Source organism: Zea mays, chromosome 10, assembly GCF_902167145.1.
Source record: "Zea mays cultivar B73 chromosome 10, Zm-B73-REFERENCE-NAM-5.0, whole genome shotgun sequence".
Classification (NCBI taxonomy): domain Eukaryota; kingdom Viridiplantae; phylum Streptophyta; class Magnoliopsida; order Poales; family Poaceae; genus Zea; species Zea mays.
In genome coordinates, this window is record NC_050105.1 from 144,816,373 (window position 1) to 144,831,818 (window position 15,446).

Here is a 15,446-nt window from a genome sequence, read left to right on the forward strand (position 1 = left end):
GGGGCGGGGGCATGATTGTGACCCTATTTGTTTCAGCTTCTGGCAGCTTATGGCCACCAAAAGCTGCTGCAGACTGCCAAACGCTCAGCTTTTCAGCCTGCTTCTATAAAATTCGTTGGGGCAAAAACCATCCAAAATCAACATATACACATAATCGGTTGAGTCGTTGTAATAGTAGGAATCCGTCACTTTATATATCCTGAGCCCTATGAATAACTTTATCTTCATCCACACGTAATTGTAATGATATTCAGATTCTCCGCACAGCCAGATTATCCCCACAGCCAGATTTTCAGAAAAGCTGGTTAGAAAAAAGCTGAACTAAACAGGCCCTGTGTTCCGCGGCATGGCTGGTGGCGTGGGTGCGGATATGCGGCGGTCGTGCGGATATGGGTGGTAGGCTGGCGTGCGGGTGGTTCGCGGCGGAGGCGGGCGTGCGGTAGCGGCGGGTTTCACGGGGGCTGGCGTGCGGGCGTGAGGGCGGTTCGGGAGCGGAGGTATTCACGGCGGCGGGCGGGCGTGCGGGCTTGAGGGTGTTGCGGGTTGCAGGAGGGGATTCGCGGCGGGCGGGCGGCGGGATCCGCGACGGGCGTGGGCGGAGGCGGTTGCTGGCGGTCGTGCTGGCTGCTCGAGGCGGGGGCAGTCTACACTATCCCCTTAATAGTTAGTAGAGATAAGTTTCTAACATACAATACATCACCAACGTAAAACTCAAAGTATCTAGCATACATTGAATTATGTGATGATCTGTCCAAAAAAATGTTAGAAAGAAAATAGAAATGAAAAAAGGAAAGAGAAAAAAATAAGGAAACTATGGAATTTTATTTGGTGGCCCATGTAAAAGATCATTAATTCAGCCCAAACCCAAGTTACACCAGATCCAGACGTTTCTTTACCATCACCTTTTCACTGCTCCAGCGAAGAAGGCACACAGCCAGCCGCCGCCGCCGATTATTCATCTTCCTCACAGCGCCGGCGCTACATCTTCCGCTACCTCGGCACAGGCGACGGCGGGGGCGCTCAGGCTCGGGCTCGCGCTCGGAGCGACGGCGTCAGCGGCTTCCCCCTCCGCCTCTTGCCAGTCGCCTCGCGCCCTTGCCTCCGGTCCTCCGCACACCAGCCGGTGACCCTGTGTGCGTGCCCCCCTCTCTCTCTCCTCCCGCCTCCGGTGGATCGTCAAACGGAGCCAGGCCTCGGCGTCTGCGCCGCGCGCGGCCTGAGGGCAGCCGGGGGGGGGGGGGGGGGGGGTTCAGCAGCCGCTGCTCCAGCAAGGCGGTCGCGGGGCTTTGGGAGCGCTTATGCCCCAAAGCGAAGATCATGTCGAGAGCCTTAGCGCGTCACCCGGTACCTCCTTTCCTGAAACTTCGTTCCACGGTTTGCGACGACGGCTACTGGATGGGCAGATTGGACCACAAGGACTGGCTCGCTCCAAACGAGGTGCTCAAAGTATTTGTGAACATCAGGGACACTAGCCTGATAAACAGCGTATTCAAGAAGGCATGCAGCCGGAGAGACTACAAGCCCAGCGAGGCGCTCTACAGCTTGATGATCGACAGGCTGGCCTGCGCCAGGAGGTTCAGTGATGTGGAGGAGTTGCTGTCCAAGGCAAGAACCGAAAAGTTGAGGTTTTCAGACGAGTTCTTCTACAGGCTGATCAAGATGTACGGCAACGTGGCAGAACATCCTCAGAAAGCCATGGACACCCTCTTTGCAATGCCTGGGTATAATTGTTGGCCTTCTACAAAGACATTCAATTACGTCCTTCACATGCTTGTGTGCAAGCGGCAGTACGAGGTTGTTCATGAGGTCTACTCGAGCGCGCCCAGGCTTGGGGTGACGTTGGACACATGTTCTTTCAATATCCTTGTCAAGGGTTTGTGCCAGTACGGTAAATTTGATGAGGCTATCTCCTTGCTGCATGAGATGCCGAAGCAAGGGTGTCAGCCTAACGCGACAACCTACTCGACCTTCATGCATTTCCTCTGTCAGCGCAGTCAGGTTGATAAAGCATTTGAGCTGTTTGAGAGAATGCGGAAGCAGGATATTGCTGCAGATACAGTTGTGTACAATATTTTGATCTCTGGTCTCTGCAGGGACGAAAGAGTGACCGAGGCATTCGACCTGTTCAAGTCAATGACTTCTGAAGGGTGCTGTCCTAATTCAGGGACATATCAGGTACTTCTTGATGGTCTAATCAGTTTAGGAAAACTTTTTGAAGCCAAAAGCCTTGTTTGCACTATGAGTACAGAGGGTGTGAGGCCGAGCTTCCAATCATACAAGCTACTGATTGATGGCCTCTGTAGTGATGACTGCGTGGGTGATGCACATCTTGTCTTGAAGCAAATGGTGGGCCAAGGTTTTGTTCCCCGGATGGGCACTTGGACAAAACTTCTCACATCCATGTTCAAGTTTTAGCTTCCGCATCGGTGATTTCCTTGGCCTAACAAGACACATGAATGAAAAATTCAAATTTTGGCAGACTCTTGACTGAAGGTCATCAAGTTTGGTTAGAGGAGCAAGTGGACCAATGGCGGCTTGAGTTTGTGCTTGTAGTCCTGCATACCATTGCTACCTATACATGATTATCGTTTGTTGGAATAGCTTCCACGGACATCAACCTGAATTATATAAGTCTGACAAGAAAAACCGTTCGATTCTGTAGGTTTGTAGCTTCAAATTTAAAAGCCTTTCAAGTAGCCTAAAAGGGTGAAATGTGAAATATCAATCTGAATCCACATTTGTGCATTTGCAGGTGATTTATGTTCTGGGCAGTTGAATGACTAATCTTGGGCATTTGAAAGCCTACAGAACTCTTCGAACCCTGTTATGCAAGGTCCAAGTGCGCTGTAAACCCTCTGAAACAAAGTTGGTCACCATCATCTATCTACTCGCAAGCCAATCTCAACAACATCATCTGGTGACATCTGTAGGGCGGCTTTCCTCCAAGACCACATAATAAGTTGGAAATTTTCCTCTTAACTGCCAAACAGCTGATTCAAAGCCCTCTCCTTCCCGTACCAGACAGCGTCATAAGAAATGTGCATCTTACAGAGTGGACTGCATGCAACTCCTTACTACCCATGTGGGTCTTCTCCAACAGCAGAGGAAGAGCTCTTGCAGCAACCAAGACACTTGTTGATGTGGTGGTCCTCCTCCTACCACCACTAGAGAGGTCCGTACAGGTGTGCTGGCTGTTCAACACTATAACGTACACGACTAGGCCGGTTTCGCCACCCCAACTCCAGGCGAACACGAGTAGTTGGCCATTGACACGAGCGGTGTCCACTGGCTGCTGCTGATGGGGGCCACCGTCACCACACCGTCGTGACCAAACTTTTGTCACCAATCGCAACAAGCCCAAACGCTCGCCGAGGTGAGCCCCAGTGCTTGGCTGCTTGCCCTTGCTCCAATAATTTATTTATTCATTTTCTATTATCAGAAGCGATCTGATTAGGCTTCCGCCGCTGTCCGATTAGGCATGGTTAGGTTAGGTACGTACGATCTCGAGCTTGCGCACAGTAGCGTCGACCCACCCTCCGCTCTCAACAGATGCTTATTGCCCTTTTAACAGCACACGAGGTCAGCTAAAACAGTATCTAATTCGCTTAGGCTACGTTAGGATGTCGATATTGGAGTGGATGGAATTGAATTGGGTTGAAAACCAAATGAGACATACTATTAAAACGAGATGCGATTTCAATCGTATTGTTTAGATGTCACTGAATTGGAGTTTAGAATTGTCCTGTCTAATTCCATGTAATATCGAGGGGTCTAATTCCATGTAATATCGAGGGTGAGGCATTGTCTAATTTCAGTGAATTGAGACTCTTGATTCCAAGTCTCAATTTCCCATGCAACCAAACACCAAAATTAAGGAAAGTTGAATCTAGTTACTAATTCTGTCCTCCAATATCTACATGTAAAATGAGGTATAACTAGACTTTCGCAGGGAAATATTAGAACAAATCCTGTCGTCTCCTCTGAAAGAAACGGAAAATCCTGACATCTGAGGCGCCGATTGCTGCGGTTTTCAGGACTAGTGCTACTAGTATCAGTCTGCTGCGGGCAGTACTACAGTACTAGTCGTACTGGAGCGCTGAATCCTGCGCTGTCGGAGTGCATCGCTGCCGAACTGACCGACTGACAGACCGTGTGTGAGGAAGAAGAAGAGGAAGCTGCCTCCGGTCGTCCATCTCCATCACGTGATGACACGAGCGACGCGGTCGAATTGGAACGGACCGGAGTACTGCTACGTAGCTAGATCACGCCAGTTGACTCGCACAAAGCGTGGCACCGTTCATCCGTCCTGTGCAACGCCCGCGACGTAGCTTTTTTTGGATCTGGAGGCACTCGAAAAGCTCGCGAAAACCGCCTCCAGTCCTGCTCTTGCATGAAGACTGTAGAGTACAAAAGTTTGCACGGCGATTTTCCTACGGTCAGCGGTCGGGTGCACGGTTCGGTTCTTTATCGTCAGACCAAAACGAGCACAATTTATATACTGTCAGAAAATGATTAAATTCTAGTTCGGTGGTTCCGTCCCTACTGATCAGACAAGTATTTTATAGATTATAGCTACAACAGTTCGTTTAATTCAAAGCTAACACTAACAGGTATTTTCTGCGTACTACCATGGAGCCACAGCCACAAGGACGTTGCCAGAAGATTATTTAACAAAAAAGAAGTCTCAATTTCTTTTTTTGCAAATTCGGAGGAATACGTACGTGCCAGCCAACTACACGCAAAAAGGAGTAATTGGCCACAAGGCAAACAAATAATGTAAACAAATGCGAAAAGATTCTGGTACAGTAGAACCCCACATGCGCTAATTATGACCCGACCTGGTGGTACAAATAGAAATAAAAACGGCCCCTCCCCGGCGACCTGGCTGGCTCCGCCTCCTCCGTTCCGTCTCATCGCTCCTTCCTCATCATCAGTTGTTGCCACCACCCTTCCCTCCCTCCATTCCTCTCCGCGTCGCCCCACATCCCATCTTGGCCTGGACACCTGGGCTGCCTCGCTCCGTTTCCGCGCTCGCGGACGCGCCGAGTCCCGGCCGAACCAGGCGCCCGCCCTCCCTCCCGCCGCTACCAGCGTCGATCTGCGACCGAAGAGCGGTGAGTTCGCTCGCCGGGATCCGGTTTCCTTTCCCCGTCGTTGTTTGCTGTTGTTATTCGCCCGACACCGGTGCCTTTCCTCCGCGTTAACGGAGATCCTTCTGTTCCGTGCGCGCTTCTGCCTGTGTGTATCTCTGTACGGGGATGGTGCTTGAGCCTGCAAAGGTTTGATCTTGGGATGGAATTTAATCAATCGTGGATCGCGTGGTATGCAGATTCAGAGGCAGGGTGAGGGGGGGAGACGAGTTCTTGTCGGTTTCATTCTTGGCCGCCGACTTCACATGCCAACAACCCCAAGGAGCAGAAGCCAGGCTAGGACCACTAGGCCTTGGATCTTGTCAGGTACGTCAATTCCTTCCCTGCTTTACGCTCCTCTCTGTTTTCCCCCGTTTTTTTTTTTTTTTTTTGCCTCTATAATGACTCCACTGATCTGTCTTCAAAACAGCAAAGAGGTGGTCATCTCGACCACTGAATTACAAACCAAAATGCTGTCATTACAAAGTTTACTATGCACCATTTTTTTCTTGACAGGGATGGACTTTGCTGATTCGAGACGGAAGCCTAATTTCACGGGGAAGATTGCCGTGGCTGCTGCCCTCACGGTCATGTGCATAATCGTGTTGAAACAGTCCCCTAGTTTCAGCGGCACCAGCGTGGTACGTGCTGAATCTCTCCACACCAACCACCCATGTCACTGTCACTTGCTGTTGAGTTGGAGTTTGTCGTTATTCCTTGTTCCAGACGACTTAAATACACTGTCGTTTGTTTTCCATGGAATGGAACATCAAGTCGATGAATTCATCTGGGAACTGCCATGTATGGTGATTGGAAAAGACAATTGTGCAACGAATGACGTATTCACATTGTCAAGGGTGTTATGTTTATGCTGCTGTGCTTGGGTCATTTTTACTGATACATCTATGCAATTGTGCCAGGGTTATTTTACTGATGCATCTGTGCATCGTTTGTTCTTGATATACAGTCCTGTCACAGTTGCACCGTTTCAGCAATTTTGTAGAAGCTGTTCAATTCATGTGTCTGCAGTTCTTCATTAGTGTTTTTTTTTGAGTCATTCCAAATGGAGGCACTGTGTTGATGCACCCACATTTCCTGCAGTTCTCTCGCCATGAAACTGGGGTGACCCATGTGTTAGTAACAGGCGGTGCTGGTTATATTGGCTCACATGCTACTCTTCGTCTCCTTAGTGACAAGTACAGGGTTACCATTGTGGTAATTCTTTTTCCTATCTCCCATTCTATTCCTCACGAACAGAGTTTGATGCTAACAGCAGCTTCTGTTGTTTGATGTTTACAGGATAACCTATCCAGAGGGAACATGGGAGCTGTCAGAGTTCTTCAACGGCTATTTCCAGAACCCGGAAGGCTTCAGTTTATTTATGCTGACTTAGGCGATGCCAAAGCTGTATCCTTCCTCTGAATTTTAATAACCTAGTGCTCCCCGCTCCCCTTATATTCATGTGTTGATGACAATTTTGTTTTGCACTTAACCAATAATCAGGTGAAGAAAATATTTTCGGAGAATGCATTTGACGCTGTTATGCACTTTGCTGCTGTTGCTTATGTTGGTGAGAGCACAATGGAGCCACTCAGGTAAAGGATTATCCTAGGAATGTAATGCACTCGTTTTCTTTAATTGCTCAAATATTTCAAAGCTTGGACCTACATGATTCTGTTGAATTTTCTTTGACGTGTATCTAGCAAGGCACCTTATGTTCCTTAATTAATGTAACGGAATTGCTACATAAGCCATCTAATTGGTATTCTGTTAAATCAAAATTAAATGATGGAAGTCCACACGGATTTTGTCATTCTTGGAAGCCTATCTTCATCTTTGGCTCAAAATGCTTCTATAGTTTAAATGGATGTAGTGCATTTTTTTTGCTCCAACCGTTCTATGTTGCTTCCTTGGTATTAGTTCACCGTGCAAAAGTCATCTGCAGCAAATGTTCTTCCTAACCAACTGTATATACTCTTGTTAACACTGCTATAACAGGTACTACCACAACATAACATCAAACACATTGACAGTTCTTGAGGCAATGGCAGCATATAATGTAAATACTCTGATTTACTCGAGTACGTGTGCAACCTATGGTGAACCTGATACGATGCCTATTGTAGAAACAACTCCTCAGGTTAGCCTCTCAACGCATGAGCTTTTACCTTCCTTACTTTTATAGATGTTGTCACGATTCTAACTATTTTTCTAAACCCCCAAGAATCCTATCAATCCATACGGTAAGGCAAAGAAGATGGCAGAGGACATCATCCTAGATTTTACAAAATCAAAGAAGCAATCAGACATGGCTGTAATGATCTTAAGGTTTGTTTTCAACAGCCTATATTAGATTGCAATCCATGGAATAGTTGTAACCCGATTCCCGCTCTGTATAAATCAGATACTTCAATGTGATTGGATCGGACCCAGAGGGGCGACTAGGAGAAGCTCCAAGGCCAGAGCTACGCGAGCATGGACGGATATCCGGTGCTTGCTTTGATGCGGCTTTGGGAATCATTCCAGGGCTAAAGGTATTCTACATGCTCATTTCAGTGCCATCGATTCCCCTTTTACTTCTGTATAAGTAGCTGCATCCATTAATTTTATATGAATAACGACCGTATATATGTGATTCCTTTTCTCCTTCAGGTTCGTGGAACTGATTACTCCACTGCAGATGGAACTTGTATTAGGGACTACATCGATGTCACAGACCTTGTAGATGCCCATGTCAAAGCTCTTGGTAAAGCTCAGCCAGGCAAAGTTGGAATCTACAACGTCGGAACAGGCCAAGGTTGTTGAAAGATCAATAACCAGTAACCAGATCAACAATTTCAGATACAGATACCCTTTTGTTTAAGACCATATGCATTCCCCCCTTCTTTTTCTGAACGTGGTGTTTTTATGCCTTATCAGGTAGATCGGTGACCGAGTTTGTAGAAGCTTGCAAGAAGGCAACGGGAGCTTCCATCAAGGTCGAATATCTTGCCCGTAGACCTGGAGATTACGCCGAGGTATACAGCGACCCGTCGAAAATCCTCAGGGACCTCAACTGGACAGCCCAATACACGGATCTTGGCCAAAGCCTTGCCCAGGCGTGGAAATGGCAGAAGGCGCACCCGAACGGATATGCATCGGCCTGATTCAGAGCTCAAAAGGTTGAGAGACTCATCACTCAGATTCATCCAAGGGGTCCGTCCATGTGCAGTCAATATAGCCTTCAGACAATTGGTTCTTCACCATAGAAAAAACGTAGCAACAGCAACAGAAGAGTCGTGATTCTTTTATTGCAGAGCTGGAAGAAGACAAGAGTATCGCAGGGAGAATACACTACCTGTTCCTTGATTAGTTTCATTTATATGTATAGGTCCTCTTTTCGTTGGTGGCATTTTAGTACAATTTGGTGTAATAACACAAGGAAATCGTGTTGTAGACAGGGTAGATCGAATCTCGTGTATCGACCTTCGTCTTCTTCGTGGTGGTAGAATGAAAGGATATATATAAATAAGTTGATGTATGTTTCTGTTCCCGTACTTGTTTCAAGTCTACACAAACACAAGGCTGCTTGCCTGCTTCTGCCAGGTCCAGCGAGCTGAGCTCCTCAGCTTCTCGTATTATGAGATAACAGTGAGTCAGTGGCACAAGCATTTCTTTGAAAATGTTATACACAGAACATGTGGTTGGTACACATTCATGTCTGTTGTCTGCATAAGTGCCAGTTCTACCATTTCATTCAGCTGGCTGTCGGATCATCCTATTCCTAAGGCCGAGCTCCAGTTTGACATGCGTCAACCACCACAAGGCTGTATCAGTCAGAGACCTGTGGTACTCATATGTACCCGTGTCCTGCAAGATGTGAGTTGAATGTGCATTGGCAATAGAGCAAAGGTTGTTGGCAGTTATCGTCAATGATGAGCTAAGCTAATCTTCTATTGCCATTTTAGAGATATGTTCTAGAAACCGGTGCATTTACCCTATATAGAGTGTCATCTAGATCAGTAGATAAGACACCATACGGGATATGGATCGAGAAACGTCCTAGACTACATCGTTACCAAATTTAGTCAATTATTAGTTTTTGGCAACAATTTCGGATAACATTTAGTCAACACTGAAACTGATTTCATCACGGAATTAACCGAATGTCCCGACCTACTACTTGCGATGGAAGCGCGTGGGCTACTGCACAGCTACAAATGTAGGAGTAATGATTGGCCAACACATATACATCATGCTAGATTTGCAAGAATCATGTAGCATAGGGCACCATAAACATACCACTAAAGTTTCGCTGTTTCGGTAACACCAAACCACCAGTACGGATACAACATAATTGGGCCCTACAAATTTCATGTTTATAGATCTGGGAATGCTGCCCAAGTTTTTAGTATGTAACTCGCATAACTTCTTTTTACAGCGGTTCCCCCACCTATGGCAAACTATGACGTTTGCTCTATGCACCTTTTGGCTCGGGAGATCGTTTTAAGTCAGGTCATCCTCGTCCAAGGATTCCTCGCCATCGTCAGCTTTCTTGATGGCCTGCAGATCATCTGTTGGTAGCTTCCGTGCAAGCCTAATTACCTGCATTAATGTACGGAACCAATTGTAACCACCAATTCCAAGCATAGACAAGCACCAAACAAGTACTATAAAAATACAATCAGCCAGGCAAACATTACATCAGGGTGAATGCAAATTGTTCTAGAATCTAGACTAGAGAACATATGGGACGATTGATGATCATGAAGTAGAAAGACTGTAAGGAAACACAGTTAATCAGGGTTTCTTTTCTCACACAATCGGTTCTATAGATATAATGAAGGCACCATGCACATCACTGCTGAAATCCATGAACATCGGAAACGGAAGATACACCATTTGTGCACCATTTTTTTGTGCATGCTAGCTCTTACATAAGATCTACACGATACAGCATGAGCATGACTTCCCAATGGAATCAAGTCTAGTTGTGTATATGGAGATTAGAAATAACAGGTTCTAAAAATAATATTCCCAGCTCTTTGTTCAACATTTTATGGACACGCAACACCAGATGGCAACTTCTGATCCATTTAGACACTATACCAGTGTCGACACATTTCAGCGATGCAATGCTTTTTTATAGAGGAAATGAAAATAATTACCACATGGTCAAGGTGATTGAAGGCACTTGATTGAGCCATGCGTTTGATTTCTTCAGCATCACCTTCCTCATAAGCAGACAATAACTTCGTTGCGCATCGATTCTGGTCGCTATTGAGGAAGGCTTGAACCCTGTTAAGCGACTTTACTTTACGCTTCATGGTTTGATGGGGGCAAAATAGCACATGGCACAAATATTGTTATACAAAATCCACCAATGTACAACTTACTCTGAGCAGTCATTGTAGCATTTTTGAGCTTGCTGAAAATCATGTGTGTAAAGATAGATGATGATCGCACTCAGATAGGCCTGAATGCCAGAAACAAATTTTGGATCAGACAAGTTTTGTGTTCAAGACATAAATGACTAAGCAATTTTGTTTTCAAGACATGATCATAGATAAAGCTGCAAGATACAAATATAATGCGCTAATTTGTAAAATGATCAATTCAATAATACACATGTAGTTTTTGAATAATATATAAGCAATTTCAGTTATTAGTTAGAAAAAAAAGATTACCTTGCATTGGCTATTGATGGCATTGCACTTATCAGCAGCTGAACCAAGTCTTAAAAACAAAGCAGCGGCATCTGAATATCTGTCCAACGGACAAATATGGGGGTGAATTGTAAGATGGTCATGTTAGTTACTTGCAATGCTACAAGATAAGAACATGCAAATCTATCAGTATACACGATTCCAAGGTGTTAGGTTCAGAAGTGTATATTCAAAACATTTTCTGTTTGTCTTTCTTTGTTTAAAAGTTCACTTACTTCACATGTAAGAACAATGAAGAATGAACAAAAAATGTTCCAAGGAAATCATGAATGAGATAGCACATAGATGAAAATGTGAGGCTATACATCGAAATTAATATAAGCAAGCATTAAAGTGATCTTACTTCTCCATCTTGATATACAAAGCTGCTGCGGCACGGTACAAGTCAAAAGCCATCTGTTCCTTCCCATCTTCTTCTAGAACTGAACAAGCCTCATCATACATTTTGATAGCTTCTTCTGGAGATTTCTCCTCCAATGCACTGAATTCATCATAATACAATGTTTAGAACAAAAGCATCCATAATGCCACAACTGTAGAAGGTGAGATTTAAATTTACCTGGCACCCTTTGCTAGAGCATCAGATGCAGGTTGTGGCCTTCCACATTCACGGTATAATTCTGAAGCTCTGTGATAGAAATCAGATACTTCATTCCAGCGCCCAAGCTCCTTTGCTAAAGCAGCAGCAGATTCCATATGCTTAGCAGCGTCCCATGGTCTATGGCATTAGCTAAGGGTACAATACGGTAATGTATAATAATATGAAAAATGAAAATACCAAAACTGCAGAGAAATTTCTAAAGGATACGAGGAGATCATTTCCTGTCCTTTTGAGGCCTTCTCAAAAGCATCTTTTGCTTTCTCATTATCCTTTCTGAACCTATACGCAATTGCTTCAAAGAAGAAATGAATTTCACTTATATATTCCCCAGTGAAAAATTGCTCCGAAGAAAAATAAGAAGGATGGTAAAAATCACCGACCAGCTTGCTCATACAAGGAGGTAGCGCTTTTCCAATCAGCATTCCATCTTGTAAAACTCAATTTTGTTCTGCGAAAAAGGGCATATTCAAGAAATTTTGAGGGAACAAGCTTTATACAGATTCAATTATAGGTTGCTGGAACATGACCCTTTTCGGTGTCACATTGATAAAAGTAATAGAAAAAAAGCAGGAAAATCAGCAGTCAATCACACATTATAAGAAAAGAATTTGCCAATGCTAAAGGTCTGACCGAACTGATATATTGTCATGTATAAGGAAAACCACCTGAATAAAGCATAGAATGGTCCAAGATAAAATCTAGATAAGGTTGATTGGGCACAGCATATACTCCCAAGCAATACACTTATATGGCGTTGAAGCTACATCGCATAGCCATTGCTGAAGTGGCATAGTCTAGCACAAGGAATGGTATGTATTCACCCATGTCTGCAGATGTGTCGAAATGGAAAGGTAATGCAATATGATCTAGTCATCTAGGAGAGTGTGACATGAAGAATTTCTCCACAGTTTGGATCTAATTGCCATTTTATTGTCGTTTCGTGCAGATTTGGCATGTCCCTGGCCATATGAGAATAAAACCAAATGAACCCTTCTAAAATGAACCCGGAAATAGGTTTAGGGTTGTAGGGGAACTCTTCCGAGCCTCCAAAACTACTACTCGAAGGTTTGAAGCTTACTCTAGCAATCACTAGAGATCAGTTCGTACGCAAGATCCCGAAACAACCGTCATGATTTTTGACGAACAAACGAAACTTCGTCTAACAGCAAGACGCCAAGACTAGATCTAGGAATTCCCTGATCGCTCAAGACACATTCCACACGAAAGCTCAACACGATCGGGCCAAGAATTACAAATCGGTGGGATCTAATTCGGTGCGCTAAATCCCAAACAGCTCGATTTGTCGACCTAAACGAAATGAAATCCCCATCCTGAAAAGATCTAATTCGGTGCGCTAAATCCCAAACAGCTCGATTTGTCGACCTAAACGAAATGAAATCCCCATCCTGAAACAACACGCGCGTCGCAGCAATCGAGTCGCTCGCGGACCGAACGAAGCAGGAGAACTCGAATGAAGGTGCAGACGGCAATAATAGAAACGCAGGGCTCACAGTTTGTCGGCTTTGCTCATGAGCTTGTCGGGGTCGGAAGAGCCCGCCATGGCGGACGGAGAGCGCGCTGCCTCCTCTTCTCCGCGGGGCGCTGCCCAGATTCCCACGCCTGCTGCGGCGGCGGTGGCGAGCCAGCGTGGGGGTAGTTAGCTCCACGCCTCCACCGTGTCGCAGAAAGTTGGCAAGATATATGGGCGGTTTCGGGCTACCGGGTCGAACGCGCCGGCCTGGCGGAGAACCCAAACGCGGGAACAGAGTATACGAGGCTTGCGCGACGAGGTACGGTACGGTAATGGGTGATGAACAGCGATCCAGCATCCGATTACCGCTTGCGCGTTTGCGTCTCAGTTATTAGTGCGAATAGTAGGACATTTCTTACCTCTCACTATAGGTACGAGAGCAGGTCAATTAGTCAATTAGAGCACATATCCAGTGCACATGAAAGTTTTTTTACATGGTGCACATATTAAATCACCACTATCCATCTTAGATCTAACGTCACTGGTTGATCATTGTAATTTACAAATAACACATTACACCACTACAGTCCATTACGTCGGAGGGTGTCCTTAGCAAATATATCAAACAACTACAGACGTTAGATCTAAAATAAGTGATGATGATTTAATATGTGCATCATGTGCACTAAAATTCCATGTGCATTAGATACGTTCTCGGTCAATTAGGCAATTACTGCTGACTGCTTGGTGTTGACATTGCAGAATCAGCCTTCAGATCAATTTTTTTCCACCTAGCACCACAAAGGCATGTTTTTCATCAACAGAATAAAGCTCAGGTCCCCCACTCCCTCGACTCCTAAATTTTAGATTGTATTGGGATCGGCGAAACGAGTTTTCTTCATTTGTTTATATTTTTATTCATAGTTCATGTCTAAAGGTTTCATGCTACCTCCACGTATGTTGAGCTGTCTTCGGTGTGTTTAACTTAGCAGGTTCTAAATACCGATAAAAAATCAGAGTTATACTAGCATCGGCAAGATAATATAAATACTTAGCCATTAATTTTGTTGTAAACGTATCAGGTGCAAGCAGCCATCGTGATTTTTCGAAATAACCTTTCAATCTCCTCTGGTATATTTTCAAAAACATTCTCCTGCCTCCGACAACATGTTGATTCACACGGCTAGTTTTGGAATCGATAGCCACTAGTGTTTCTCTTTGATTTTCTCTTTTCCGAATGATAAAGTTTATGCAGAAACACTTTCTCATTACTACTCACGGCCATCTGCTCAGTGCAGAAAAAGTGATTAGCTCTTTAGAGAGCCATGTATAGGTGGCATGCACATCTGAATGGGTGCTATTTAACCAGTGCTAATTAATAAATGCTTGAAACTAATATACTTCCTCCGTTTCTTTTTAGTTGTCGCTGGATAGTTCAATTTTACACTATCCAGTGACAACTAAAATTAAACGGAGGGAGTATTTATTCTTGATGTATGCGTGTATGTGTTTACTCCATTTGGTACAACTGCTCTATCATCATTAATTAAGAATGATAATCGGATATGTACGCATCCAACTCTGAGTGCTGATCAGGCCAACCTTAAACTGAAGACCAACGACAAAAGGTGATCACGAATTCGTTTACTATTTTTTAATTATTAAAATGAATTTAATTTTGCGCCTGATAGGGTAGATCGGCAGACGATGTAAACCATGTAGGTTAGGTGGTTGGGTACTTGGGCTTACGCACGTTTTGGGTCTGATGAGTCGTTTTATCCACGCCAGACGTATAGTTTCGCAGCCCAAGACGTTCGCGTATTAATACTTCCACATAGCAACCACGTAATCGTCAGTTCGTCCCCCATGTTGAAGTTCCCAAAAAATATCCCTACCAAACACAATAATAGGTAAATAAAGATCTTTTCTGCGAGAAGGCCTATAGCCAAGTTACGCACTTACGCTATTGAGGTATTAGATTTAGTGCGTGTTTAGTTCGTGGCTAACTGTACCACACTTTATCTAAGGTTAGTCGTCCGAATTGAATAACTAACTTTTAACATAAAAGGATCTTTACAAGAAACCCCTTTATTTCTCTGTTCACTAAATTAGCCCTTAAAGAGGAGATTTTAAAATAAATTAGAAAATATAGATAAAGAGAGATGCATAGGAGAAATTGTTCAAGATGATCCTTATACCAAGCAACTGCAATTCATAGTTACAAATTAGTGTAGAAACCGCAGCAAGATAAGCCTATAGAGTGAGCGAGACTAGGCTCTAAGACCAACTCCAGCAGTGTGCGACTCCGTATCCCTAAAACGCGCGGCCGACACATTCTCTCTCCTCTCCGTATCCGGCTCCGTTTCCAGCAACACTCCCCATCCCACTCCGCATGCAGTCTATGACACCTGGGCCCCGCCAGCAGGCGCGCGCGCACGCAGAGAGTTGCGGAGAGGAGAGAGAAAGTGTGGAAATGGGGAGCGCAGGGACACGGCGTCCATTTTGCGGAGAGGGATGCGGAGTCTGCTGGAGCGCGCAAT

At 44.9% G+C, this 15,446-nt stretch overlaps 3 protein-coding genes across 7 annotated transcripts; 2 read left to right on the plus strand and 1 right to left on the minus strand.

Annotated features, from left to right (window-relative positions):
- The first annotated feature begins 722 nt into the window (after positions 1–722).
- On the plus strand, positions 723–3,070 carry LOC100502153 (uncharacterized). Of its 4 annotated transcripts, NM_001196631.1 has the most exon segments (3): positions 955–1,998; positions 2,094–2,175; positions 2,753–2,958. In NM_001196631.1, coding segments are annotated over 2 exon segments (732 nt in total). In that variant the 5' UTR covers positions 955–1,317; the 3' UTR covers positions 2,145–2,175; positions 2,753–2,958.
- A 1,838-nt stretch (positions 3,071–4,908) lies between these two features.
- On the plus strand, positions 4,909–8,661 carry LOC100383103 (uncharacterized). Its single transcript, NM_001175774.1, has 11 exons — positions 4,909–5,114; positions 5,330–5,456; positions 5,646–5,770; positions 6,231–6,344; positions 6,429–6,536; positions 6,633–6,724; positions 7,128–7,269; positions 7,354–7,457; positions 7,534–7,663; positions 7,782–7,926; positions 8,049–8,661. Exons 2-11 carry the CDS (start codon positions 5,396–5,398, stop codon positions 8,273–8,275), a joined length of 1,248 nt encoding a protein of 415 aa, NP_001169245.1. The 5' UTR covers positions 4,909–5,114; positions 5,330–5,395; the 3' UTR covers positions 8,276–8,661.
- Positions 8,662–9,343: 682 nt separating this feature from the next.
- Positions 9,344–13,262, minus strand: LOC100273308 (Gamma-soluble NSF attachment protein). 2 transcript variants are annotated; one of them, XM_008663370.2, is made up of 9 exons: positions 12,947–13,262; positions 11,816–11,883; positions 11,643–11,727; positions 11,394–11,552; positions 11,178–11,315; positions 10,796–10,874; positions 10,505–10,584; positions 10,277–10,417; positions 9,344–9,713 (listed from the first exon to the last, which is right to left on the minus strand). In XM_008663370.2, exons 1-9 carry the CDS (start codon positions 12,994–12,996, stop codon positions 9,710–9,712), a joined length of 804 nt encoding a protein of 267 aa, XP_008661592.1. In that variant the 5' UTR covers positions 12,997–13,262; the 3' UTR covers positions 9,344–9,709. The 2 variants fall into 2 exon arrangements, with proteins under 2 accessions (XP_008661592.1, NP_001141221.1); NM_001147749.1 differs by having other exon boundaries at positions 9,388–9,713; positions 10,277–10,406; positions 12,947–13,079.
- Positions 13,263–15,446: the final 2,184 nt, after the last annotated feature.